Below are 27,573 nucleotides of genomic sequence, written 5' to 3'. Positions count from 1 at the left end.
GTTTATTAAACTTATATCTCTCTATATATATCGTCCCACAGACTGAATTATAGTCCATCACAATTCACAAGACTCCCTCAAATCTCTCAACATCTGCTTCTCGTTAAGTATTGGTGATATTATCAATGGCATTTCCCATCAATGATGGCAGCTTCTCAGCATCCTTTCATCTTCCTAGCGTTGAGGTAAAGTTTCTGTTCACATGTTGCATGTTGATTTGTTTCTGGTTTCTTATATTGCTTAATGAATGTATATTTCACTTTTGCAGAATGAGCTATGCCTCAGACATGGAAAAATGGTGAAGGAAGCTGCGTGTATTCTCAGCAATACTGCTGGAAAAGATGAACTGGAAGGCTTAGTAATGATCGATACACTTCAACGCTTAGGCATTGACTATCACTTCCGGGAGGAAATTGAAGCTTTTCTAAATACTCAGTATATGAACTACTTTAGCTCTCCAAATCATCTTCCTCTTGATGTTTTTGGAGTTGCTCTTCGCTTTCGATTACTGAGACAAGAGGGTTATAATGTCTCTCAAGGTGAGCAACATGAATTAAAATGTTAGAAAATAATATAAAATGAGATTTTAATCATTTACTTAACTCTTATGTTTAGCTGGTACGTAAATTTGTTTTGTTATATGTTAAAATTCGATGAATTAAAAACACTTTGTAATGGACCGCGTCACCACATTCATCGGAGGAAAAAGCCCCCGTGCTAGATTGAGGGGGCCATGAGAACTCCAAATTATCAGAAGATACTATTGCTCACCAACTTTAGGCATGCTTACATCCTACTTCCCCCAGAGTTATTACTAAGACACCAAAAAAAGAAAAAAGAAAAAGAAAAAATATATATTTTATAGCTCTTCTAAAGCCTCATGATATTTCTAACTTGACCCTCCATCAATTTGGTCCACGCTTCACCACTACTTTAGTGCCTATGTCAAGGAATACAAAGTCATACTCCAATGCTAGATGTAGATTAGTATTAGTGCATCTGGAAAATAAATAAATTATTTACCATCAATTTTTATTTTTTTTTGTTGTGGCTGTGCTATAGAGGTGTTTAACAACTTCAAGAATGAAGAGGGAAATTTTCATTTGATACAAGAAAATGACGCAAAGGGTTTGATGGCATTGTATGAAGCTTCACAGCTGAGTATGGAAAGTGAAGATATACTTGATGAAGCTGGAGAATTCAGTGCCAAGCTACTTAATCATCATGAATCTGAAATTGTTGCAAATACATTGAAGCATCCTTATCACAAGAGCTTGGCAAGGTTCATGGTCAAAAACTTCCTAAACAATATTGATATCCGAAATGAAAACATCAAGGTTTTTTCAGAGTTGGCGAAAATCGATTGTGAAATTGTACGATCTATACATCAGAAGGAAATTCTTCAGATTTCAAAGTAAGAACTATATATTGCTTGAAATGCACTAACAAGATTAAATTATTCTCCTCTAATGCAAAATCTTGTGTTTTTTTAGTTGGTGGAAAGACTTAGGCTTGGCTAAGGAGTTGAAATTCGCAAGAGACCAACCTCTAAAGTGGCACATGTGGTCCATGTCCGTCCTCATAGATCCTAACCTCTCTGAGCAAAGGGTTGAATTAACTAAACCCATCTCTCTGGTATACATCATCGACGACATTTTCGATCTTTATGGGACGCTCAATGACCTCTCTATCTTCACAGAAGCAGTCAATGAGTATGCACCCTCGTATCATCTCTCTCTTTGATTCTTCGTGTGTGTTTTGTTTAAGATTTTCTAATCCATCAAATCATTGCCTGAAGATGGGACCTCACAGCCGCTAATCAGCTACCAGAAAGCATGAAGATTTCTCTTAAGGCTCTTTTCGACATCACTGAGAGCATTAGCACCAAGATTTTTGAAAAGCATGGATGGAACCCTATAGAATCCTTACAGAAATCGGTATGGATCATTTATTTACAATTCAATATATGCTAGAACCAACCAGGAATTCTCTCGCACACATTATATTTTCTGCATAACATCTGTCATCAAGGATCATCTATGATACATGTTTGCCATATTCTTATCTGATTGTTGCAGTGGAAAAAGCTGTGCAACGCGTTTTTAGAAGAAGCAAAGTGGTTTGCTTCTGGGAAAATGCCAAAGCCAGAAGAATATTTGAGGAATGGAATTGTTAGTTCAGGTGTGCATGTGGTGCTGGTTCACATGTTCTTTCTCCTGGGCCAGGGCATCAACAAAGAAACCGTTGATTTTGTGGATGGCTTTCCTCCCGTTATATCATTCACAGCAACGATCCTCCGTCTTTGGGATGACTTGGGCACTGCTAAGGTAAGACTATATAATCTGAAAAAGACTATAAAGTCTATAAACAAATAGGATAGCATTAATGATTTTTGTACGATGATTGAGACATCCTTCTTTGATTGAACTCAGGATGAGAATCAAGACGGTCATGACGGGTCCTACTTGGAGTGCTACATCAGAGAACATCCAAACGTTACTGTTGAAAGAGCGAGAGAGCACGTTAGCCATTTAATCTGTGACGCGTGGAAGAAACTGAACCGGGAATGCCTGTCTTGGTCACCATTTTCATCGTCTTTCACAAAAGCTTGTCTGAATGTAGCAAGAATGATTCCTTTGATGTACAGTTATGATGACAGTCCTAGTCTTGCAAGTCTCAAGGAGCACATGAGGTCACTTGCTGCTCATTTTTAGAAATTACACCCTTTCTAGGTTGAAAGAGAATGTGCTGCTTTCAGAACCCTAAATTACACCTATTAATTATCAATAAATATTTATTATAGGGGTGCTTTATCTAAATTTTATATTTATTTTATAAGTATGAAATACTTTTTAAATTACATATCTTAGGCTGAGCCGTATGCCATTTGCAATCAAGAACATCTCAAACCTTTCTTCAAGCCTTAATGTAAACTTTTGCTTTGAGTTAATGTAAGAATATTTCAAGAACCCACACAATAATTTAAATTTATATATAAAAAAGGTTATCTCACTTGATATTAAAATATCAAAGAGACCCAATAACTCAACCAAAATCTTGGACCCCACATCACTTAACAGACCTAAAAAATAAAAATGGGGGAAAGAGTTGAAGAACCTACCCCTACATCAAATAAATAAACAATATAAAAGTAATATATATAAAGTTGAGATTCAAGTAGTTTGTATGCTCGAGCTTTGCTGCGGGGAACCAAAGAATTATTAAATAAAAAAATAATATCCAGGTTTGAGAAATTTTTTATTATTATTATTATTATTATTAAAAGTGAAAATATGATAGTTATGAATTTTTTTCTATCAAGATAAAATTTTTTATTAACATATTTTTTGTTTATCTTTGTGAACACAATAATTTTAATTAGAATTATTGTTTCTCCTAAAAAAATATTTTATAATTGTTAAAGCAAGTTAAAAAATATCAAAATAGTATGTTTATATTTTGTGTGATTGAAAGCTAAAAAAAATCAAGGTTGTTAATTCCGTTCCGTTCTGTCCGGAATGGCCAAAACATTTCATACCAATTCAAAAAACAGAACAAAATAGAATGAATTCCATCTCATTTTAAATCTCGGTTCGTTTTCCGAATTTTTGGCTAAATTCCGTCCGGAACGTTCCGGTTTCATTCCACATGTTCCGTTCCGCTTTTGAAAAGTCATTGAATCAAATTAAACCTTGCTCAATTTCATTAATTAAACCACTCGATTATAAAAAATTCTTTTTCAAAATTAGATTTATCACTAATATTGCTTTGCACGTGTATTATTCAATTATTTTATGGCATTTTTATAATTTAATATATTATTTTAAATTGTTTATACATTAATAAATTTTAATATTTATTAAGTGAAAATACTTGATTTTAATTAAAAATCTAAATAATTCTATATAAAGTTTGATAATTTATAATAAAATTATCTTGTTTAGTTTTCAAAAACATACAAAACAAGTTTTAGCTATACCAAAATTAAATTTTGCATTATTTTATCTACTAGAAATTGAAATAATATTTTGATAATATGATTAAAATAAATATAGTAAATATTAAACTGTAGTAATGGGTTGTGAGTGGGCACAAAACATGAGGTTATTGGAAAATCATTTGTAATTCTGATTCTATAAATGTTCTGTGCGTGGCTCGAGAAGAGAGTGTAAAGTTTCACAAATTTGAAATTTTTTACTGTGGATATTAAAAAACTACTTTATTTTAAAACATTTTCGGTGCTTAGTCTTATTTTTTTTTACTGTACAAAAAAAATGAAAATGCGTGTTTGATAATTCTTATTAAAAAAAAAAAAAGTAAATCCACACACGCATACACTAACTAAAACAAAGAATCTAAAATAATTTTTTTTTTTAAGAAAAAAAAGAAAAATATATATGTTTATGAGATTTTATATGTTAATGAAATTTATGTCTCTTTTCTTGGCAGATATTTCAAAGGCATGCATGCAATTTCCTCCATATGTTTCTTCCTACATATGCAATAATCTTTGTCTTTGTAAATTGCTAAATTCTTGTCAGCAATTATGGCTTTCTGACTATGAAAAGTACTAACATTAATTGCTTCAATGACTATGACTGTTTGACTATATATGTAAACTACTAAGATTCCCTCCACAATGTTTTCTTTTTCCCATGGAAACGCGTTTGAAACCGCAAAAAGCAATTTGATCGTGGAAAAAATGCAATTTGAATACACACACGACTCACGAGCATGTAGTTTTGGTCTTTGTAGTTTTGTATGAAAGCTGGGAAAGCAATGAAAAATCATTTAAGGAAGCGTGGCCACAATTTTTGGACTGGCTCCCCTCAAATTTAAAATTTACAAGTTTCATTAATGAGAAAAAAATGTAATATAAATATGATGATTGATAATTAATGAATAGAATATTGGGTATACATGTATTTCATATTGAAGAAATTAAAAATAAAATGTTTATATATATATATATATATATATATATATATGAACTCATAAATGATTAATTTAAAATCTTGAGTTGAAGATAGTATTTATTTGTATGTAAGATCTCGTATACAAAGGCCCATGCCCATGCATCTCTCTAAGAAGATGTTCCCTAACATAAATTGGTAAATTTTACATAGATTAATTAGGAAAAGATTTTATGTCTAGATTTTATATTTTTTGAATAATATAAATTAAGAACACAATTTGATCTATATAAATAATAAAAGTAATTGTGGAGTGAGATTAACATTGAAAATATTTTTTTTCGACAAACTATGTTTTCAAGACCAACTCTATAATTCGTCAACAAAAGACGCCGCCTGTAATTTGCAATCTCAAAATGCGTGTTTGAAAGTGTAGTTTTAGTTGCTTTTTAAAGTGTTTTTCACTTCAGAAAAACATGCCAATAATATTTTTTTATTTTTTAAAAAATTATTTTTGAGATTAACACATCAAAATAATTTAAAAACATCAAAAACATGTTAATTTAAAATAAAAATAAAATTTTAATTTTTTTAAAGGGTTTTTGTAAAGCAATCTCAAATGGCCACTATATTCAAGGTATCACTTGAAATATTAAGAAAGAAAGGAAGACAAATTAACCTCAAGAATATTCAAGAACATGAAGGTGTACGTGGCTGTGTAAGGACCAACAATTCCTGTAATTCGGCACACAAAAAAAAAAAAAAAAAGGATTTCAACACGTATTCAAGCTGAAAAACATGCATGGAACATTACACCTACATCATTATCCATTTTATGATAATCATTAAATGAAGGTGGCTACAATGATCTCCTGTCTTAAAATTTGAGGAATCTCCCAAAGAGCATGGAAAACAAAGCCGAGGGACTGGTTGGTCAAACCACAGGAAGATGCATGGCTACGTAAAGTACCAACAATTTTAGAAAATAATTGACATTACTAATTAACAATGTATAATATATATATTGAAACTAAGATAATTAATATGTTAGAATATACACGAAATTTTTTTATTCAATTATAATGTTTGATATTGAAAATTTTAATTATATAATCAAACTAAATGAAATCAACTCACTAGATTGTACTGCAATAATTTATCTTAAATTCCCTGCATCCTAACAACTTGCTCGTTTCAAGTTTATATAAATTCAGTGATTTGTTAATTAATTTGAGATGTAATTAACTAATAATTTATCTTATTAATATGTTAGAATATACACAATTTTTTTTTATTCAATTATAATGTTTGATATTGAAAATTTTAATTATATAATCAAACTAAATGAAATCAACTCACTAGATTGTACTACAATAATTTATCTTAAATTCTTCATTGTAAATCGTGAAATGATATGTTAATAAATTTACTTTGATTATTGTTTTCTGGTTTGTAAAGACAAGATTTATTCACGTGATCAAAAGCATTCATATGTTACGAGAGAAAAAAAATATTAAATAGATCAAACTATTTTAATTAAAGTTGGTGATGAACATCACAGATAGATTAAAATATTTGTAAAGTATGGTAGTGTTCATGAGATTTTCAAACTATTGTGAAATATATTTAAATTCCTTAAGGTGTTTACGAGGAAAAGTCTTTATCTTGACATTGCTAATTCTTTTAGTGAAAAAAAGCTTACTGGGAATTAATTCAGTGTGAATCTATGAGTTTAAAAACAATATAAATAACTAATAAAAATATTATTTAGCTTAAAATAAATATTTATAATGAGGTTTTTTTAATATATATTAAAACAATAATATATTATATCGATTCAGGTTAATCTAAGTTAACCTGTCAATCTACTTGCTAAAATTTGAGATCATGATAACCTTATATAAAGTAAATTAAAACAAATTATAAAACCTGATTTCTAATAACTCAATGTTGAAGGATGAAATAGAAAAGAAAATCCAGAATATTGACCTTAGCCAACTTAGGTTAACTTATCAAACTTGTGCCCTGAGTCATGAGATTAGAATAACACAATATAAAGCAAATAAAAACAAGTTATGAAACCCAATTATCAATCAATTTAATATTGAAATTAAAAAAAAAAACTATTAAAAAAAGGATAAAAAAACAATTTGTGTCAACTATGGTTAATCCGATGAACTCGTGACTTAAGTCATGAAATGGATAACCTCATAAAAAATAAATTTAAATAAATTATAAAACTTAATTATCAATCAATCTAATATTAAATAATAAAATTAAAAAAAAATTAAGTAAACCGAGATAACCTGTTAAATCAGTGGTTCAGGTCATGAGTATAAGATAACTTTATAAAATAAATTGAAAAAATAACTATGAAGTTTAATTTCTAATAAATTTAATATTAAAAAATAAAATTAAACAATATTATTCAAATAAATATTACATGAGAAGAAATACAATAAAACTCTCCTCTAGTTTTTTTAATAATAATAAATAATTCCCAAGTGAATGCATAAGTTAACAGTGGCAAGAAATGGCATCTCTTTTGTATGGGCCGTACTGATTTATAGGAAAATATGGGCTGGACTAATATTGTTTCAATTTATTTCTCTTATCAAAAGGGTTTGACAAACAAAGAATGATCCAATGTTTTTTTTCTATGGATAACTAGGAAGCTCCTGGCCCAAGAATCAGGAACTGCCTCCGCCCCCAGAAATTCTCTTCAGGCACAGGGTATTATCGTTTTCCTAGTTCATGCTCGTAAGAAGTCTCTACTGTCTCAGCCTCTCTACTCCCTCTTCTCTCACATATTCCAGGCAAAAGGATTCTTTTAAAATTATGAACAGTTTTAATTTTGATGGTTGGATTTGATTTTTCAGGTCAGTTCCTCAATTGGGTGTTGCACTTTTTTCTCGACAAGTTCACTTAAAAGGTATAAATTTATTTACTTTCGTGTTCTTAAGTCTTGTTGCATTTATTTGGGTTCCTGTTTCTTTGAATTAAAATTGAGAAAAGTAAGGGCTTGTTTCTTATATTTGAGTGGTTGGCGGGCTCTATTTTTGTTGAAATGTTGATGTATTCGAAGATGATTTATGAGGCTTCTTTGAGTTAAATTTTGTGGAAATGAAAGAGGTGCTTTTGACTGTTAAGTTTCTTGAATGAAATTTTTTTATCTTTTGGGGCTGTTTGTTGGGATTTCTGCTGTGAAGTGTGGTGATAAGAAATTGGCAGACTTGTTAGCTTCAGTTTTTGTGATTCTGTCCAGGTAATTATGGCTACAGCTCTGTCATGGCAGCCCCAGCTGCCCACACGCATGCACAAGCTTTCACAACCAAGCTCCTTTATTGATGCTGGCACGGGACATGCTTTCCAATGCCGCATCCACAGGCGCCCAATCTCCTCCATCCATTCAGGCAAGGCACTTGCTTTCCGACGTGACTTTGATAGGTTTGCAAAAGATGCTTGGCGCACTGCCAATGATGGATTTGAGCAGTTTCTTTTTGAGGCCAAGAAGACTGCTGAGCGTATTGACCGTAGATACTCAGTGTCACGACGCCTCAGCGCTGTAGCACAATCTGCTTCTGATCGTGCCCGTGAGATTGACAGAGAGTATGATATTAGTCTTCGATGGCGCACTTTTTCCATGGATTTTAACAGAAATTGGCCTAGGGTTTGTTCCTCCCTTTCTCCCTCCTTATGCACTGTCTAATATTGTGATTTTAATAGAAAAATGATTCTTGTTCCTGTATATGAATTTAATACATGGAAAAAAGAAAGAAAGAAAGAAAAAGATATCTGCTCATCTAATTGTTATACACTTGTTTAGCTTGGCTGTTGTAGTGAGTTTTAATCCATACTTGTCTAACCGAGGACCATAGAAAGTCATGGAGTCTAAACAATCCTATATAATAATTTGAAAACTGAAACATTAAACTAATCTGGACCTTAAATCTAGAAACAAAGTAGAAAGTCTTGATCCAATGACATTGGAGTAGAGGGCAATAAGTTCTCAGGCAATAAGCATATGGTAAGGGGTTACTAATATAGGAATTGGGAAATTTCTTCTTTGGGAAATTGGTTTGGTTTCTGGACTTTTTGGTGAGAAAAAAGGAAATTAGTTCTAGAACCAATAACTTCACATTAGTAAGCTTAATGAATCACTTCTTAGTAGAAATCCTCATGCAGGAAACTAAACGTCCGAAAATTATTAAGAATTGTTAGAAAAAAACAAAACACATTATGAAGCTTATATAAGTTTTCGATAATGTAACCTTAATAACGAGCAATCATAACTGTCTGATATAAACTAATCTCTATCAAAATTAAATGAAAATAAAATAGTACATGCAGACACACTTTATTAAAATAAAATAGAGTTCCATGAAATTCTAATTATACCCCCCCGATAATGGATCCATGGTACATTAAATTTAACAAATCGAAATAGTTATGCATAGTGTTGCACTGTATTATGAGCAGTTGCTTGGACACTAACATGAAAAATAATAGCCTACAATCATTTTAGCTCCCATGTTGAAGCAGGGACCAGAAACGTAAGTTATTTTAATCTTTAATTGTGCTTTTGCTTGAGTTTCTTGTTGATGAGATCATACATATGACATATTTATTTCCTCACTGTATTATGAACTGTTGCTTGAACACTAACATGAAAAATAATAACCTACAATCATTTTAGCTCCCGTGTTGAAGCCGGGACCAGAAACGTAAGTTAGTTTAATCTTTAATTGCGCTTTTGCTTGAGTTTCTTGTTGATGAGATCATGCATATGACATATTTATTTCCTTCTCTGTTTCTTCTCATAATCAAGGAAATTAATCAAAACATACTGAGGTTAATAACCTTGAGAGAGCCTTGAAAATGATACCTGGTGAAAAGCACCTAGAAACAGGAGCAAATTAGTTGCTACTTCATTTGTATTTTCAAAGAATTGGAGGAAATGAAGCTTGTGACTACTCATTCCACGGTCCCCATCTAGCCTATATTATAAAGCTCTTTTCATACTTTGCATTGCTGTTGCAACTTTCAAATTCTTACTTTAGGTAGCCAGAGGTGTATTAAATATTGGTTGCTGCATATTTCACAAGATTTTGAGGTTAGATTTATGTGATATGCTGATTTGATGACATGTTTTCAAAGATGGATTGAGGAATATTTGCTGCCACCATAGTGAATATTCAGGGTCTAACATTCTAGTAGTCACTAGTCAATGATACAAAGCACTAAAAATGCCATAGTAAGGGACCATAAAAAGTTACAAAACCATTTAGTTTCTTATACTTAAGTACTAAAAGTGTGGGTATTGTGTTAACGTGTGCAGTGCTACCATGTTGCATAGAGTTGCTAATAATTCTTAACAGAGACATCCACAACCATTACATAACCATTACATAATGCTGGTGACGACCCCTTGACTCCTCTATCATGGATGCAGTTAAGATTTAAAACCAAGATTTGAGCCCCATCCCAGGTGGCTTTTATAGGATTTGTAATTTATAATAGTAATTTTTCCATATTATGCAATTGATTGATTATGGAAGACCTACAGACTTTAGATTTAGTTTTGATTAATTGGTTTCATTCAAAATTTATTTTAATGTTGGACACTAATAATTTATTGGCAAAAACTCTGCCTACCACTAATATAAAGTTAATGGCATAAACAAGTCTCCTTTACTCTTCACAGTTTGGAATAGTATTATTTTTGATGATGTCATATTTTTTTAATGTCATTCTAAGTTATTTGAGCTTTTGGTTTGATCAATGATTTTATCTTTTCAGTACAGGAAGCAGATTAGTGACTTTTTCGATACCCCAATAGGAAGGAGTTTTGTTGTGAGTATAATCCCTCTGTACTTTGCATGCGTTATTGCAAGTAAAATGTTTTTATTGTCATTAAATTTCACCAAGCATGTCCTAATGAAATTAGTTTAATAGTGGTCCATTCCTTTTTTGTTTTTCTCTGGGGAAAATGCAACAAGTAAACATTAAATTGCACCTAGCATGTCCTATTAAAACTAGTTTAATAGTAGTCCATTCCTTTTTGTTTTTCTCTATGGAAAATGCAATGTGTAAATATAAATTTGTAGGAGTTTTAATAGACGATTATCTCTGGATTCAGTAGTCTGAATTAAGTGATTTCCTTTCCATTGGTTGTGCTTTTCTAATTATCTAATTGTTTTTAGTCTCACATTTAGAATTACTTGTGTGTTTGCTTTGTTTGTTGCCTTTTAGACTATTTTTTTCCTCTGGTTTGCATTATCTGGGTGGATGTTTCGGCTCTTCATAATTGCTACATGGGTTCTGCCGATTGCTGGACCTCTTCTCATTGGGACTTTGGCAAATAATCTTGTTATCAAGGTATCACTGGCTATGACACATTGCTTTTGACTTTATTGTTTTATGGCCATACAATTGATAGAAAGGATATTTTGGTTCTGTCGTTAATTAATTTTGTTGATATTAATCTAAAAATTTTTTGTAACGGAGGAAACTTCTTATTTATGTTGTTTAATGTTTAGTAGAATTAGGCTAGGGATATTAGTTGATAAGGAGTTGCTGGTTCTTATTTGATTAAGATTATTGAACACAACATATTGTATTCAATTGAAAGCACTGATATTTTGATGATTGAACAAATACTATGGAGTCTTTGAAAAAGATTGAAATGCACAACTTTTGTCTTTTTCTTTCTTCTTAAAAAAAATCCGTTCTACACTTGGTGCACCTTAAGTGCCCTTAGAACTCTTGACTTTCTGAAACTACTAATTTCATGCTTAATTCTTGATCGAATGGCTTAAATCCATGCATCTTTCATTCATCAAGAATTTAAATATCTTGAGCAGATTTCTTGATTGCACTGCTTATTAGATTTGCTTGAGCTGCTGAAAAGTTAATACACCATCTTCTGTTTGTGTCTTTATTTGCGGTAAATTATATATTAGCATAGAGGTCCCCTATAAATATGTCAAATTTGGACAGGGAGCTTGTCCAGCTTGTAAAAGACAGTTCGTTGGTTACAAGAACCAAGTGATTCGTTGTGGTGGTTGTGGTAACACCGTGTGGCAGCCTAAGGGGGGCTTTCCAGGCAGAGGGCCTGGGGATTTCTTTTCAGGAGGTGGTAGAGGGACCAGGAGTTCAAAGTCAGATCCTGAGATCATTGATGTTGATTTTGAGGAAAAATCATGAGATGCAAGCTTGTAAGAGAACAATGCGTGCCTGGTGATATACAACAACATAAAGAAGCTTCTTGAAGAAAATACTGTTCATTTGCTAAGATGTTTATTACTTCTTGTTGTATGATAATCTTACACCCAGTTGAGACTTGAGTAGCTTGTTTACCCGCAGTACATGTAATTATAACAAAGCCTTTTTTTGAAGATCGAAATAACCTTTCGTGATCAATTTTCTCTGATTGGAAGAACCGAACTATTGAAATGCTCTAATGGGCTTCCATTTCTTGACTGGGAAAAGAATGAATCATAGAATTGTACTTTATTTTGGCAAAACTAACATTTTCGATGACCGAGAAGCTGATAGCCAAGGCTGTAATGGCACCAGCCTCCCAAGAAACCGCATATATAATGAAATTGACGAACAATGAATTTGATGGCTTTGTAAATGACGATGAACTTAAAGCAGTATTCCGACTTGGATAAAATTGAAGGTTCTTATGCAACACTTGGATAGTATGATAACAATGATTGATAAGTTATTTATAGCAGTAACATTGCTATTCTTCTCGACTAGAACTTGAAGTAGCAGAAAGAGATAGTGACATCTTTCTCTGCATCTCACCACAAGCTCTGGCGCTCTAACAGAAACCGTTGTACCGCTCATTTGCAAGCAATTTCATGGCAAGAGAAGTTCATATTTGTGTTTCTTTCCATCTTGCACGAGCTTTTCTGCATCTTGGATCTTAGCCTCCATAACCAATCTATTAACCACAAGCTGCAATACTTCTGCTCTTGCATGCCACTTTTTGTCAAAAATTTCCTCACAAATCTCAACAGCAAAACCAACATCACCCTTCTCGCAAAGAAAGGGAATCAAAAACTGAAAAGTCACCCTATTCGGCTCGCAACCATGCCTCCTCATCTCACCATACCACTGCTTAGCTTCTTCCAAATCCTCACCATTAATAAATCCTCTAATCAAAGCATTGAAACTAAACACATCTAGCTCAAACCCCTTATCTCTAATTTCCTCAACTACTTCAACAGCTTCTTTCATTTTGTTCTCCAACGCCAAAGCATGCAACTTTGCATTATAACTTCTTACATCAGGCACAACATTCATTTCCACCATGCGACTCCAAATCCTCTCTCCGTCAGCAAACTTGCCATTCAAATAAAACCCATTTAAAAGCGTATTAAACGTGATCAAGTTCGGCTCTACATCACTCTTTATCATTTCATCAAACACCATTTCAGCGGACACCAAATCACCCATCTTGCAGAAGCCATTAATAGCAATACTGTAAGAAACCACGTCAAAAGTTATTCCCAGCTCAGATCTAAAATCTGCAAGAAGTTTTTTAATCTCATCAAACCTGCGTGCATTAATACACGCCAATAACAAGGCATTAAATGAGAAAACTGTGCGAGGGCATTTTAAATCGGGCATTTCATCAAACAGTTTGCGGGCGTCATCAAACATGCCGGCTTTCCCATATAAATAAATGAGATGCGCAGTGAAGGTCTCATCTGTCATATCAGGGAAGTTCTTTTGGTGGTCAAGGATCTCGTTGATCATGGAGAGTCGATTGTATTTGATTAAGCGTTTGACGGTGATCGCATATATGTCGTAGCGGGACCGGAATGAACTGGACTCTGAGCATTTCTTGAACCTGCTTACCATTTTCTCGAGTGTGCCTCTTTTTTTGGTCGCGGTTGCGGCGGCCGGCGGTCTGAAGGAGGGAGATCTTTTGAAGATGCCATGGAGGCGGCCACAGGCAGAGGACGATTTGCTCATTTTGGGTTTTGTTTGAGCTTACTGAGAGAAAGGGGTTCAAGACCTCTCTGCTAGTAATGGTTGGTGTTAAAACCAAAAGGGGAAAGGAAAAATCTGCCCCTCGTACTATATGCATGTCTCATTTGGATCCCCACCCGTCGATCATACCAATTAAGTCCCCCAACAATTCCGATTCTTATCAATCAATCCCATTCTTGATTCTTAATGTCAACAATTCTCTCTCCTCATGCGAGAGAGAGAGAACCCACCTTCCCTAATTCACAAAAAAACACAGACCCTTTAATTCTAGTTTGGTTGTTCAAACACTCGAGGCTGTAAAATTTCTCCTTCGGTTTGTTCTTTTATTTGAAGGTTGAGCTCCAAGTTCATCTTCCTCGCTTGCTTGGAAGCATGTTGTCGCAGCCAGACCTACAAGACGACAACGAGAACCATATCATTGCGGCCACAGGCCTCTGCACAAGCCTTCATGTCGTGAGACAAACACCTTAAAAGACCTTCTCTAGAGGCCTCGAAAACCCAGGTCAAGAATTCTAGCCCACAGCGATCGATTCCTCTTTTGAAGATGGGATAGAAGGTTATTGCTTCAAGGATGGACGTAAATTGATCACCGAGTCGGTCAGCGACCTATTCGCCTCTAGCTATGGGTTCTTGTTGAATCTAGCGAACTTGGTCTTCATGCGGTAAGCTATCAACATGTTTGGATTGTGAAAGCTTTCTGAGATCTTTGTTCTATATTCTCTAATTTGAGTTCGTATTGTGAACAGATTTCACAGCTTATTGAGATTCTTCTCCGAAGGTCACAAAGTATACATCACATAAATAGCTTAAGCTTCCAGTAAATTTCCAAGCAATGGGAAATGCCTGCAACAAAATACCAAGAAGGGATCTTTGCAAAGATAACCTAGAGTGGAATACCGATTCTTTGAGAGTTCCAAAAGCCAGTCGTAAGAATCTGCAATATAATATGGATATCATTACAATGAGTAATTAATTTTAAGAAGGGAGTTCTTCCTTTTAATCAAATTATCAACATCCTTATATGTATTAATATTGAAGTTAATTCTCGTAGTTGAGTAACTCTGGCAAGGGGCTTTTGCTAACACACTGGTTTTTGTTTTTGCTTTAGAATTTTCTTTTCTAAATGAATTTATTAAATATATGAGTTTGATGCGTATTTTAATTTTAATTGAGACTAATTGAAATATATATTTTAAATGCTTTTCAAGTAAAATTATAATATATTTTTCTAATATTACTATGCATAATATTTGTTTCCCTTATATTTTAATTAGTTAGTTAGTTTGTTTTACGAGACCATGTATTTTAATTGATATTTATCTTTTAACTTTTTATTTTTAATTTTTAATAAGTATTAATAACCTTTTTTTACTATTTATTTTTTAGTATATATAATTTATTTAACTAAATGTATGTATTAATATTTTGATTTGTAATTATTTTTTTATTTTATAAAACAGTTTAAAAGCATATGCTCTTTTATTTTTCTACATTAAAAATAATAATTTATCAAGGGCCACCAATCTAGTGTGTGTGTGTATATATATATATATATATATATATAAATTAAAAAGCATGTTTTTTATGATATTTTTAGAATTGTAATAATGATTATAATTTAAAATAATTTTTATTTAGAAATATATTAAAATAATATATATTTTTTTAAAAATCATTTAAGCCTTACAACAAGTGTGCTATAAAAGGAAGTAAGAAATTTACAAGCTATCCCAAGAATCAAGGGTAGGACTTGTACCCATAATCTCCGTTGAATGTACCTCAGGTGAAGTCACAAGGGAGGTTACTTTGCCAGAGGCTGGCAGAATCTCACCTGCCACGTACTTTTTAACCGTCTATATTTGAGTCACATAAGCAAGGATATTGTTATTGACAGGCAACCATCTCTGAAAGCAGTTTCAAATGTGAAAAGGTTGCATATTTTTTCAAGATTACATCCATTTATACAATGAGTCTTTCCCACAATAAGGTGATTCCAAAAGAAGAATAAAAAACTCAAACTTTGAAGACGGAAATTTTCAATTTGGCTCACTTAAGAATAAACTTAAGAACACGTACTAATTCGGCAATAAAAACTTGACATAGAAATGAAAGCAAAGCTATAAAATTTCAATGACAATTTAGAGCATAGATTGACTACCACTAGAAAATAAAGACAACCGAACTAAGAAAGAAAGTGTGGAGTGCCACTGATCAAGCTATAAGATGTTTGGAATTATTTAACGGCGAAAGCTCCATAAAATCCTTCTCTTCTCAACAGCTGAAAAAACGAAACCAGAGAGGCAATTGCATGCCTATATTGAAGGCAATGTCAACTTTAAAGAATCGGAACGACGTGCCTTGCTGAGTTCCACAAGCTCCTTTGCTTCGTTGATCTTTGACTCCTTAGCCAATGCATCCAGCACAGGTTGTATCAGTGCCTCCTTAACAGCCAACTTGCTAGAGAGAGCATCCTTGCAAAGATCAAAGGCAAAGGCAACATCACCCTTCTCAACAACGAAAGGAATCAATGTCTTAAAAGTCAATTTATCTGGTTTAATATCAGATTTCCTTATCTCACCATACCAACCCTTGGCTTCCTCCAAATCACCCTCATTAACAAACCCTCTAATCAAAGCATTGTAACTAAAGATATCAAATCCAATCCCCTCGCTCTTCATTTCTTCAACAACCTTAGTCGCATCTTTCATTCTCTTCTCCAATGCCAATCCAAGCAACTTCTCATTATAACTCCTGCCATCAGGCTTAACATTCTTTTCCTTCATTCGCTGCCAAATCCTCTCCCCAGCATCAAATCTTCCATTCGCATAAAGCCCATTTAAGAGCGTATTAAAAGTAATCAAATCAGGCTTCAAACCCTTCTTCTCAATCTCATCTAGCAACGAAACAGCCGAATCCAACGAACCCTTCTCGCAAAAGGCCTTCATGACCGTGTTATACGAAACCAAATCCGGTTCAATCTCTAACTCCTCCGATAACCCTCTAAATAAACCATCAACTTCATCAAACTTCTTCGAATTAACACAAGCCCCCAACAGCGCATTGAAAGACAGCACCGTCCGGGCACATTTTCTTTCGAGCATTTCATCAAACACCTTGCGCGCATTATCGAACATGGCCGATGAACCATAAAGAGAAATCAAACGAGCATTAAAACCTTCTTTCGACATGTCCTGATACTGCTTCTGGTTCTCTAGAATCTCTTCTACGTAGCGAAACTTTTTGGCAGCTGCGAGGCGGCGCACGGTGTCTTTGTAAATGGCACTTTTAGTTCGAAACCTCTCATTTTCGGAAGCTTTTTTGAATTTTTCAACAAGACGTTTGAGGCTGCGTTCTCTGAAAACTTCGTTAGAGAGTGATCTGACGATGGTATTTTCGGTTGCTGCGGCGGAGGTGGCGGTGGAGAATGTGCTGCGGAAAAGGCGGGATAAAGCCGACATAGTTTTTGGGTTATGGAGAGGCTGGGGCCTGGGAGTCAAAGTGAAAATGACACTGTTGTGTGGTTCGTAGGGTTTAAGATGTCCCCTTATGATTCATGCATGACTTGTCGTTCTTTATGCACTTGGAATGATTTGTCGTTCGATGTCTTGGGCCTAACCCTGTACTAGTAGGCGTGTGATTTTATACAAACCCAACTGATACTCATAGACTCTGTTTTGAGATTATTATTTTTTCTTTTTCAAATATAATAGTGTTTTTAACGCCTGCATTAGGCATAATAAAAGTGATATAAGAATATTAAAATTCAATATATCATAATAAATAAATTCATATATATATATATATATTAATGCATAATAAATATAATTGTTGAGGAAATATTATTAAATAAATAAATAAAAGTTTAACATAATGTTATATGTCTTTTTTCCTTATTGAAAATTACGGGTAAGTTCAGTTTAATTAAATAAAAGATTTTTTTTTTTTTTATAGATTGATATGTTCATATTTGATTTTTAATAAAAAAATTACATATATATTTCTGTTACCTGTTTTGCACATGTGTATTCCTTTAACTATATGTTCATATTTGATATTAATAATAATAATAATAATAAAAAGCTTTAACGTGATTCAATATTTGGTTTCTGGCATCTGTTTGGTACACAACATCACCCCTTAACACATCTTTAGCGTGGCCAAGCACACTTTTGACAACAAAACTGTCCTTCAATAGGACACAATATTGTCTCCTTCGTTCTATTCACACTTTTTGTATTATTACAAACATTACAAATTAAGTTATTAATCCTGAAAATATAATAATAATTTGATTAACTCGATTAAATCCAATAGTATAAATAATTTTTTCAAAAGAAAAACATGATTTTAGTAAAAATAATTAACTCGGATTAATACTAGAATATTTTTGTTTGAGTTGAAATTACCACGTTGTTATGTTTCTTGGTTCTCAATCGAAAGAATTTTATAACAAAAAAAATAAAAAAAGAATATTGGCAAATTGCATGCAACTAACCATATTCTCTCCCTCTCTCTCCCTCTCTCTCTCTCTCTCTCTCTCTCTCTCACACACACACACACACAATTAAAGCAACAGAGATTCTGTTTCTCACTTGTGTGAGTAACTGCTTTATAAGTAGCCAAGAACACGACTAATGTCCTTAGTTGTAGATTGTAGTATTGATCCAGAAGTTCATCCTCTCTCTCTCTCTCTCACTTGGTCAGTACCTCTTGTCATGACAATGAAATACTTAGCCATGAATGAGTTAGGATTAGCTGGTCAAGAAGGCAGTTGTTGGGGGAGGATGGGCCGGAAAAGGACTAGCTATGATGATACAGCTGGTTACAAATCAAAGAACCTTCATGCAGAAAGAAGGAGAAGAGAGAAGCTGAGTAACAGGCTCTTGACATTGCGTGCACTAGTCCCTATTATCACAAATGTAACTACCCTAATCTTGATTTTATTTTCTTGACATGATCATGTGTTGTTAATGGTGATTTGCTAATGAAATCCTGGGCTGTTTTTTAGATGAACAAGGGCACCATAATTGAGGATGCAATCACTTACATCCAAGAGCTGAAGAAAAATGTGGAGGCTCTTACTGACATGCTTCAAGAAATGGAAGCATCATCGTCGGAAGAGGAATTCAAGACCAGGGTTAATGAGATTGATGCTTCTGAGGAAATGAAGCAGTGCGGGATTGAGGTTTTATTGAAAAAAACTTCAATACAACTTTTCTCACCAGTCTAAAAAAGCTGCTAATGTAATTTTTCTAGCCTTAACTTGCGTTTGTTTGGTTCTGTTGATATTTGCAGGAAGATGTTCAGGTGACTAGCATCGAAGGGGATAAGCTCTGGATCAAGATTATCTTGGAGAAGAAGAGAGGCGGGTTCGCTAGATTGATGGAGAAAATGGCTTGCTTTGGCTTGGAACTCATTGACAGCAATGTCACTACCTCTAAAGGAGCAATGCTTGTTACAGCCTGTGTTGAGGTATGGACCAAAATCTAGAGTCATTTGTTTTAGTAGATGCCCTCTGCACCTCCATGACAGGTGACTGGTTTTATAGCAAGGTAGAGGTTCTTGTAAGGCTACGTACATGTGAGGCTACCTTGTTATTTATAGCAGGCTAAGAACACCAGCATGGTTCCTGCATTTACAAACAAAAAGAGGATAAAACAGAAAGAGATTGCTCCAATAATTGTGTGTTTCTGATGTACCTTGTCTGTGTTCTAAGTACTTTTCGTTAGTTTTTCTGTCTTCTAAGCTCAAATGTTATGTGATTTCAGGGTGCTTTCGGCGATACTCTCACAGTTCAGCAGACCAAGGAACTGTTGACACAGATCATCAAAGGCATATAGAGACCCTTCTAGTGCTTCTGATTACAGAATTATTCATAAATTATGAAGGTTGATTTAGCTAATTTTTGCAGGAACATTAGTTTAGAGTTTGAAAATTCACACTGTATCATCTACTGTGTGGTTCAACGTATAAATGCAAGTCAGCATGTTCAACATAAAGTGCAAAATTATCAGTTTATTTATTTCTGAGCTGCTTATGCTAGCTTTTTGTTGTGTCTGAGAACTAGCGCTTAAAAAAAGAAAATGAAAAAAAGCCGAAAACTTTGACTGCCGACCTGCTTGTCCAATAATTGTTTGTTTGTTTAATGAAAATTGAATTTTTTAAAATTAATTTTTTTTTATATTTATTTGTTATTATAAAAATTAAAAAAAAAAATTTAGTTTGATTTTTAAAATATATATATATATATTTATTTTGGATAGAAAACACTTTCTACAAGTTGTAAAAATTTAAAAATATTATATTATTTGCTGATTATATTAAATTGAATTCTTAAATTTTTAATATTATATATTTTTTTTTTAATTTTTTTTTTCAATTTTATTTTTTAAAATTTAATTTAATTTAATTTTTATATCAATTTCGATCCTTATTTTTATGATTGTTATTTTTTTTTTTTTATTATTTTTTTAATTAAATTTTTTTAATCTCTCAGATTTGATTATCTTTATCTTTATCTTTATTTATTTTCTTTGAAATAATTTATAAAATTATAATTATTTTATTTTTTATTTTTTTTTAAAAAATATTTTTTAGAAAATAAAAAAATCTCAAATTTATGTTGATTCTCTAAATTTGACCCCAAACACTTAATGATAGAAACCGGTGGAAACTTTTAAAATGTATTTTGTATTATGGTGATTTTTGTTGTTACAGTTTAAAAAGACAAAAGATTTTTCAAAAATATAAATTATATTTTTTAAAAATCAATTTTTCAAAGATAAAATTGTTAAAGAGACTCATATAAAACTAATTATAATATATATTAATTAACTAAATATTTTCAAAATGATAGTTTAGATAAAATGTAACTCCTAAATTTACCCTTCTATATAAAGGCTAGGATGTGGAAATTTTTCCACACGCCACCTTCCGTGTGGTTAGTTTCTGCAAAGAAATTAACAGTCCAACAAAGGGAACTCAATTTTCAAACCGAAGATTAGTTATGCAAGTGTTGGGGAACGCCGCACAAATACCTGTTTTAAAAATTTAATTTTTTAAAATATATTTTTATATTTTTTAATATATTAATATAAAAAATAAAATTTAAAAAATAAATAATATTTTAATAATTAAAAAAAAAACTTAGAAAAACCAGCCGTGATAATACTAAACACTGCTTTAGAGTGCGTTTGTTTTTAAAGTAGTTTTTGTAACTGTGATTTGAAAAAAATAAGTTTTCAAAAAGTATGTTAGTTGGAGTTAGATAAATATTTGGTAAAAAATTATGGTTGAAATTTATGTACAGCAAAAAATATGTATAAAATGTTTGGATAGTTGTGTGGTTGCGTTGTTTTTCAAAGTGATTTTTATTTGAAAATGCATTAAAATAATTTTTTTTTATTTTTTAAAAATAATTTTTGATATAAGCGTATTAAAATGATTCTGAAAACATAAAAAAAATATTAATTTAAAGTAAAAAAAATTATTATTTTTTAAAAATACTTTTAAAATGCAAAAAAAACAGAGTTTCATAAAATTCAATTACAAAAACATATAAAAACTGCTTCTTAAAATTTATGTTTTAAACTTAATTTTTAATGGTTTCATAATAAAAAAAACACAGTTTAATTTGTTAACAAATATCTTACTGTGTTTTTTGCACCGCAAACATAAAAACTCCTAAGTAAAAGAAGCGCAGCCTTAATTGCAAAGCCAAGTTTCATGACTCATTTCCTTCAGATTTTCATATGCATGGTTCAAGTCGAAGCTCATGTAAGAACAGCAGACAGATTAAGTAACACAGGATTTCTATTGAGCACAGAGACAATGGTCTCTTGATTGAAAATAAATTAATTATAGGCCTCGAGAAAGTGCTAATAATTAAAGAACCAAGACAGCATGCAGATCCATGTCTTCAAATTAATCCCACATGATAAAAAATGGGATTCGAAACCCAAGATTACAGATGACATTCTGTCTAAGTCCTCGAATGGTGGAATTCCTCTTCTCCCTACGATTCAAGTCCCCGATTGGTTGAATTAATCTATCTCCCTACATAAACCTCCCCCAGCAGCACTTTCCCTATATTGCCTAGAGATCCACAGGCCAAGATTTGGAGTCATCTGCCACACTTTTCATACCAAACATTGCTTACCTAATATCCTCTTATTATATTGACAGCCAATACCAAATCTAAAGCTGTCTCGGTGCATGGATATATAATGAGATCAAGACTACCATTCACATATTTAAGAATTACCACAGAAATAATCAAGTAATTTGATGGCTAGGCTTCTTCTCCTCAGCGTTGTGCTAGCTGATCTGTCGATGTTAGGATTACCGCAGCCACCTGCTCCAAGTCCGGCACCATCTGGAGGTGGGGTTGTAATCCCTGCTGGTCCCTGGTTCAGGCGGATAGCAAGACATCACTCTGATAAGTCTGAAGCTGGGGGAGATGTGATTCTTGGCGGGTTCTTGATGGCCATTGTTGCAGTGGTTCTGTGTTACATTCGTGTCACGAGACGAAGAAAATCCAGGATGCCTGAATTCTTCTTTCTCTTCAAAGAATTTTGAAGTTGGGAGATAGCTCTTGGTTAGTTGGATTCAGCTTACTTAACTAATGTATACTTATCTTTTCTTCAGGATTCACGAAAAAAGGAATCCTAGAAACTCTTGAGATTTTGAGACGATGATGATGTAAGATCTACACAGTACAAATCGTTACATTATCTTATCTTAAATGTAAGAAAGTATTGATAGATACTGTCTTCGTTAGCCACTGCTCTTCCAATTTCCCAACTAGCAAATGACACGAAAAATGCAATTGCAATGAGCTGGAAAATCAAATTGACAGTGAGATTGTGCTGGATTAACATGGATCCATGATGCGAGTTGTGGGACTAAATTTCGAATTCTGATTGCTAATTTCACATTTCACATATTCAAGAGAACATCAAGGAAAAATAGAGTTGAATCAAAGTACATAAATAAGCATTTGAGTTCCATTAATGTTTGAAATATTTTGATTTTTCAAATATAAGAAGATCCCAAATTGACTCGTGCATCAATCCCCTTGTTGTCTCCCTTTCAATTTTCTAAGCAAGAATTGTGATTTTTTCCCAAAGTAAATTGTCAGCAACCATTAGTTCTGTGTCGAAACATAGATGATTTGCAGGTTTAAAGCAAACTTTAAATCAAAAACAAATTAAAACACAGTGCCGTTCATCATGGAAATAAGAATCCAATCCACCCCCACACCCCGATAGCAAGTTTAAAAAACAAGACAAGACAAGACTGCAGCCACGGTACGTTCTTGACTATATACTTTCAATATATATATATAAAAGAATTCAAATCTATAGAATAATATCTTTAGCCGTTTGCATGTGAATTGGTTTTGGGATTTCTAGCTCAACCAAGCTGGTGCCCACTACTTGGATCCACAAGAAATCGTCCTCCAAATCAGCCTTTTGTTTAATTTATTATTTTTTTCATGTCTTGAAATTTCATATACGCCTCCATATCTATGTTTTTTTTTTTGCCATAAGTTGGCGAATCCTTGTACCTTGATATTTGAAATTTAATAATATAATAATCTCGAGGTTAACAATTCCAATAGGTAACAATTTCCATTGTATAACACAAAGTCGAATATACCTTCCAATAAATAAGTAAAAAATATTATTTTTGTCGTCCCTATTTCAAATCAAATTTAGGAAGAAAATAACAATGATTTAGTGAAAGAGAGAGAGAGAGAGAGACAGAGAGATGAAGCCAAATTTCCTTATCTTACAAAGAAGTAAATGCAGCTAGCTATATTGATCATTCCCTGACAAAAGTTTTAGGGAATTTAATGTTTCCTAGCCTAATTTATAGCTATAAATTCACAAAGCTAGTTGGGAATAATATAGCACACCAAATTTCAAATATCCCATCAGCTTCCCTGTCTTCAGATGCGAACAACCTTTCCTTTCAAATTCAGCAAAACATTAAGAACATAACTGACCAGCGCAATCATTGAATATCTTTTTTAAGTAATTAAATATTTTTATCAGTTAAGAATCTAAGAATTCCAAAAGTTTGCCATTTGATTCCTCAATTTATCCCCCAGTTTCCTTTTTGACAGGCTCTATGTAGCATCCAAACAAGAAAGAAAAGAAAAAACAAAAAACAAAAAGAGAAAGAGAAAGAGAAAGTTCTGTCTCAATTCGAAGGAGTTTAATTTGCTTCTTCTTTTTTTTTTTCATCTCTGAAACTGAACTCCAATTTTCCTTCCAAAGTTCTTCAATAGATCCGCAGCCCCTGCAATATTTCACATAATTGATTTCTCAATTAGCTTTCCAATAGTAAATTTCAAAATGTTTTCTAGAAATTCCTTTAAAAGAAACAAATTTGCTAAATTCCGAAAAAAGAAAAATTTTCTCCATTTATAAAAATATAAAATCTTTTCTTTTCACCGAAATGAACAATTAATAATTGTTTGAACATATCAAGTTGAGTGTGTACAATTCATTTTTTTTCGTGATCCAGAATGAGAGGATTGCAGCATTTTTTTTCCATTTATATCTTTCTCTGGACTAGAGTGAGATTAAAAAAAACAAAAAAAGAGACAAAAACAGCAGAATTGAAGAAAAATACTCATCAAAATCTAATCAGAACTCAAGTCAATCCAAGCAAAACTAAAATAAATTAAGAAAAACCCATTAAAGAGAAATCAAAGAAGAGCAAAACCCATAAATTAATTAATTACCTTGGGGCTTGCAAACAGGAGGAACTTCAAAGAGAGAACGAGAGAGCTGCTTATGAGCAAGACCAATATCAACAGAGATCAACCCAGAAGATGGATCATTTACTTCAAAACCTTTGACTGGAAGCCAAAGAAAAAGCTCTTCTTGTATAAGCCCTTCCAACCCCATAAGCCCACCATAACTGAGATTGGCTCTAACCACACTGTCAAAGACCACTCTTGTCTCATACTTAGTCATGCATAGACCATCTAGCTGCACCTCTAAGCGACCATCTTGGTCAAGACTGTAGGACTTGACATTGTTTGGAAAGAGACCGCCTGGTAAGCCGTGGATTTGAAGGAGGTTTTGTAAAGTGGATGTGGTTGTGGTGATGGTGGAGAGGATGAAGATAAGGGAGAGAAAGAAAGGGAGGAAAGATACTTGTGTCAGAGACATTGTTAAGGTTTATGTGTACAGATGAAGTACAGAGTTTCAGAGAGATTAACAGATGGATGGGTGTTGTCCGAGGTTTTTCAAGTCAGGTCTTTAGGACTTTCGCTTCAGTTCGAGTCTGGGGCAGTGAGTTTTTGTGATGACGATGGTGAATGAAAGGCTGGTGGGAGTAGGCCTTTTACAAATTATGTGCTGGCGAGATTGGTTGTCCAAATTGCCCTTGATTTGATAAACCTTGCTTTGGGTGGGTTCAATGTTAATTATACAAAATTACTTAAATGACCTCTTTTTTCTTTTATATATATTTTTTAGATTATGATTTGGTCCGATTTGATGGATATTGGCCCTTTCCTTTATGAAAATAACACCATGTTTATCCTATAAGAGATATGATAGGTTGCGTTTTTCTATCATGATCTGATTAAATAGTAGTAGTATATTTATGCATATTCATATGTATATACTTTAAATTGTTAAACATTATTGCATATAATAGTTTTTAATATACATTAATTATATGCTATTGATAAAAAATCAAAGTTAACTTAAACAAGTACGAGATTTAAGGAGAAAAACTTTGATTTCACTTAATTTATTAGTGCATGTTTGACGCTGCGGCTGCAAACATATATGGTTCACAAGTGTTTGGTTAAATATTAACCATATTTTTATTATACGTGGGTTCTACCCAAAACCGAGGATGGGAGGATGGACCTTCAGTTTGTAAAAAGCAATTTTCAATTGCTTTTCTCGTATGGCCGTGTTCTCATCTCTCTTATTGACAATGCTGAATAATTAACATTGTAAAACTTTCCCAAAACAACCGAGAGGCTTTATTGTTCAGATCTAGAAAAATCATGCCCTTATTTCCCAAAGTTTTCATCCTTGTTCCCCTCAATTCCTTTCTTTCGTCTCCTTCTAAACGACAACGAAAAGGGTGCCTTCTTTTCTCAAACCATCTTCTTTCAAGCAATTATCATTCGCCTTGTTCCCCTCTGTCCTTTGTTATTTCATATGAAGATTTGTCACCTTCACTGATATAAATTTGGTGAGAGGTCTCCATTGTTATGGTTTGCAGAAAAAAGCAACAGATTTGTGCTAGGAAAACTCACATTAGAGAGAGAATCATAAATTTTTGTCTTATCTCCATCTTCAAATTTATTTTATTTGCTGCTTCATGAATTCTGTTTATTGTGATTAATTAGATGTTGTTCTGCAATGAAATCGGGTTCTTGGTCTTTTAATAGTTCACATTGTTGTTGCTTGATTTTTCTTTTGTATATTGGAAACAATGTGATTCATCTATGTTGATTATTGTTGAATCTGACACTAAAAATGGTAGAGTTTACAAGTTTTTTTTTTTTTTTTTAAATTGCTGTAATCCCATTAGTGGTCTAATTAGTCGAGGGGAAAAGTAATTTGATGTGTGCTTTGCTTGATTCTTTTATGTTAATAAGCAAATTAGTTTTTGTCATCCTATGTTTTTCACAAAAATTCCCATGTAATGTTGAACTTTAGATTTACAGTAAAACTTTTTACAACCATTTTCATATTATGGTTATCAATTATAGTTAACCATGGCTTGCAATGAAAGGATAGAATATTACAACGAAATTGGAACCTACTTCAATTCTGTTGCCTTATGAGCCTGGGTTTTCCCCCCCTCTAAAACCTAACTGAATTTGTTGTATTGAGTTGAAAATCAAAGAATATTTTTTCATGTGCTTCAGTTTTCTGTCATTGATAAATGAATCCAATCTCACTTGTTTAAGATAATCATAATAAGATAAAATAGAAGTTTCATTTGTTCATTTATTAGAACTACAAAATTTCAAACTTCCTCCAAAACATAAAGTTAAAACTAACAGATATGTCCAAAATAATTCTGACTTGAGCAATTTCAGCTAAAGAGAGAAATCACCAACAAGAAGCATGATAAAAAAAAAAACATGTATTCTTCTGTTGTTTTGATTGAATCCACGGTTATATTTGTCCCTCCAAGTAATTGATAACATTTATTGTTTTCTTTTGTTAAATGTTTCAAAAGATACTATGAAAGGTCTTGAATTTATGGATAAGGCTGCTTGGACAAAGAAAATATTGCATATATTTTGTGATCTATGCATTAAGGCCATTGATATGAGAATGAGACCCTAATATTCATTTCGATAAAATGGGGTAGAAATTTTTTATAACATCATTCAAAGAACAAACTAGCCATGTATTCACTAAAACGCAATTGAAAAATAAATGAGATGGATGTAAAAAGGATTGGAGGATATGGACAAAGCTGATTTCTAAAACTGGTGTTGACTGGAGTAGTGAATTAAAAACAATTTCAGCTAGCGATGAGTGGTGGAAAGACAAAATTCAGGTCAATTCCTCATTATCCTAACAATTTCATTTATTGTTGTCAAATTTTAAAAAAATGTTCAATACATGATCCTTCATTAATTACTTTTATTTAT

General features: G+C 32.7%; 6 protein-coding genes across 7 annotated transcripts; 3 read left to right on the top strand and 3 right to left on the bottom strand.

Moving 5' to 3' along the window:
• The first annotated feature begins 34 nt into the window (after positions 1-34).
• On the top strand, positions 35-2,813 carry LOC118042815 ((3S,6E)-nerolidol synthase 1). The gene is made up of 7 exons (XM_035050536.2): positions 35-185; positions 269-539; positions 1,063-1,414; positions 1,494-1,712; positions 1,799-1,937; positions 2,079-2,327; positions 2,433-2,813. The coding sequence occupies exons 1-7, from the start codon at positions 126-128 to the stop codon at positions 2,712-2,714; spliced, it is 1,572 nt and encodes a 523-aa protein (XP_034906427.1). The 5' UTR covers positions 35-125; the 3' UTR covers positions 2,715-2,813.
• Positions 2,814-7,545: 4,732 nt separating this feature from the next.
• On the top strand, positions 7,546-12,345 carry LOC118042813 (uncharacterized). Of its 2 annotated transcripts, XM_073408635.1 has the most exons (6): positions 7,546-7,673; positions 7,793-7,844; positions 8,177-8,583; positions 10,713-10,766; positions 11,166-11,291; positions 11,913-12,345. In XM_073408635.1, exons 1-6 carry the CDS (start codon positions 7,668-7,670, stop codon positions 12,117-12,119), a joined length of 852 nt encoding a protein of 283 aa, XP_073264736.1. In that variant the 5' UTR covers positions 7,546-7,667; the 3' UTR covers positions 12,120-12,345. The 2 variants fall into 2 exon arrangements, with proteins under 2 accessions (XP_073264736.1, XP_034906426.1); XM_035050535.2 differs by lacking the exon at positions 7,793-7,844 and having other exon boundaries at positions 7,660-7,792; positions 8,179-8,583.
• Positions 12,346-12,782: 437 nt separating this feature from the next.
• LOC118042833 (uncharacterized) lies at positions 12,783-13,790 on the bottom strand. The gene has a single exon (XM_035050554.1). The coding sequence runs from the start codon at positions 13,788-13,790 to the stop codon at positions 12,783-12,785; it is 1,008 nt and encodes a 335-aa protein (XP_034906445.1).
• Positions 13,791-15,941: 2,151 nt separating this feature from the next.
• Positions 15,942-17,442, bottom strand: LOC118042812 (small ribosomal subunit protein mS78 (rPPR3a)). Its single transcript, XM_035050532.2, has one exon. The coding sequence runs from the start codon at positions 17,378-17,380 to the stop codon at positions 16,235-16,237; it is 1,146 nt and encodes a 381-aa protein (XP_034906423.1). The 5' UTR covers positions 17,381-17,442; the 3' UTR covers positions 15,942-16,234.
• A 1,216-nt stretch (positions 17,443-18,658) lies between these two features.
• On the top strand, positions 18,659-19,762 carry LOC118042811 (transcription factor DYT1). Its single transcript, XM_035050531.1, has 4 exons — positions 18,659-18,841; positions 18,931-19,107; positions 19,218-19,394; positions 19,691-19,762. The coding sequence occupies exons 1-4, from the start codon at positions 18,659-18,661 to the stop codon at positions 19,760-19,762; spliced, it is 609 nt and encodes a 202-aa protein (XP_034906422.1).
• Positions 19,763-23,995: 4,233 nt separating this feature from the next.
• LOC118042810 (uncharacterized) lies at positions 23,996-25,285 on the bottom strand. The gene is made up of 2 exons (XM_035050530.2): positions 24,676-25,285; positions 23,996-24,227 (listed from the first exon to the last, which is right to left on the bottom strand). The coding sequence occupies exons 1-2, from the start codon at positions 25,106-25,108 to the stop codon at positions 24,169-24,171; spliced, it is 492 nt and encodes a 163-aa protein (XP_034906421.1). The 5' UTR covers positions 25,109-25,285; the 3' UTR covers positions 23,996-24,168.
• Between the last annotated feature and the right edge of the window lie 2,288 nt (positions 25,286-27,573).

Source organism: Populus alba, chromosome 4, assembly GCF_005239225.2.
Source record: "Populus alba chromosome 4, ASM523922v2, whole genome shotgun sequence".
Taxonomy (NCBI): domain Eukaryota; kingdom Viridiplantae; phylum Streptophyta; class Magnoliopsida; order Malpighiales; family Salicaceae; genus Populus; species Populus alba.
The sequence above is the reverse complement of the archived record's forward strand: the minus strand, read 5'-3'. Positions and strand labels throughout refer to the sequence as shown.

What these genes read in the sequence shown, in the direction of transcription:
- LOC118042815 (XM_035050536.2), top strand. Translation starts at nt 126, where the DNA reads ATGGCATTTCCCATCAATGATGGCAGCTTCTCAGCATCCTTTCATCTT. An exon ending in TTCATCTTCCTAGCGTTGAG is followed by an intron (nt 186 to 268) that starts GTAAAGTTTCTG and finishes TCACTTTTGCAG; the next exon opens with AATGAGCTATGCCTCAGACA. An exon ending in GGGTTATAATGTCTCTCAAG is followed by an intron (nt 540 to 1,062) that starts GTGAGCAACATG and finishes GCTGTGCTATAG; the next exon opens with AGGTGTTTAACAACTTCAAG.
- LOC118042813 (XM_073408635.1), top strand. An exon ending in CTCGACAAGTTCACTTAAAA is followed by an intron (nt 7,845 to 8,176) that starts GGTATAAATTTA and finishes GTGATTCTGTCC; the next exon opens with AGGTAATTATGGCTACAGCT. An exon ending in CAATAGGAAGGAGTTTTGTT is followed by an intron (nt 10,767 to 11,165) that starts GTGAGTATAATC and finishes GTTGCCTTTTAG; the next exon opens with ACTATTTTTTTCCTCTGGTT.
- LOC118042833 (XM_035050554.1), bottom strand. Translation starts at nt 13,790, where the DNA reads ATGGTAAGCAGGTTCAAGAAATGCTCAGAGTCCAGTTCATTCCGGTCC.
- LOC118042812 (XM_035050532.2), bottom strand. Translation starts at nt 17,380, where the DNA reads ATGTCGGCTTTATCCCGCCTTTTCCGCAGCACATTCTCCACCGCCACC.
- LOC118042811 (XM_035050531.1), top strand. Translation starts at nt 18,659, where the DNA reads ATGAATGAGTTAGGATTAGCTGGTCAAGAAGGCAGTTGTTGGGGGAGG. An exon ending in TAGTCCCTATTATCACAAAT is followed by an intron (nt 18,842 to 18,930) that starts GTAACTACCCTA and finishes GCTGTTTTTTAG; the next exon opens with ATGAACAAGGGCACCATAAT. An exon ending in TGAAGCAGTGCGGGATTGAG is followed by an intron (nt 19,108 to 19,217) that starts GTTTTATTGAAA and finishes TGATATTTGCAG; the next exon opens with GAAGATGTTCAGGTGACTAG.
- LOC118042810 (XM_035050530.2), bottom strand. Translation starts at nt 25,108, where the DNA reads ATGTCTCTGACACAAGTATCTTTCCTCCCTTTCTTTCTCTCCCTTATC. An exon ending in TCCTGTTTGCAAGCCCCAAG is followed by an intron (nt 24,228 to 24,675) that starts GTAATTAATTAA and finishes GAAATATTGCAG; the next exon opens with GGGCTGCGGATCTATTGAAG.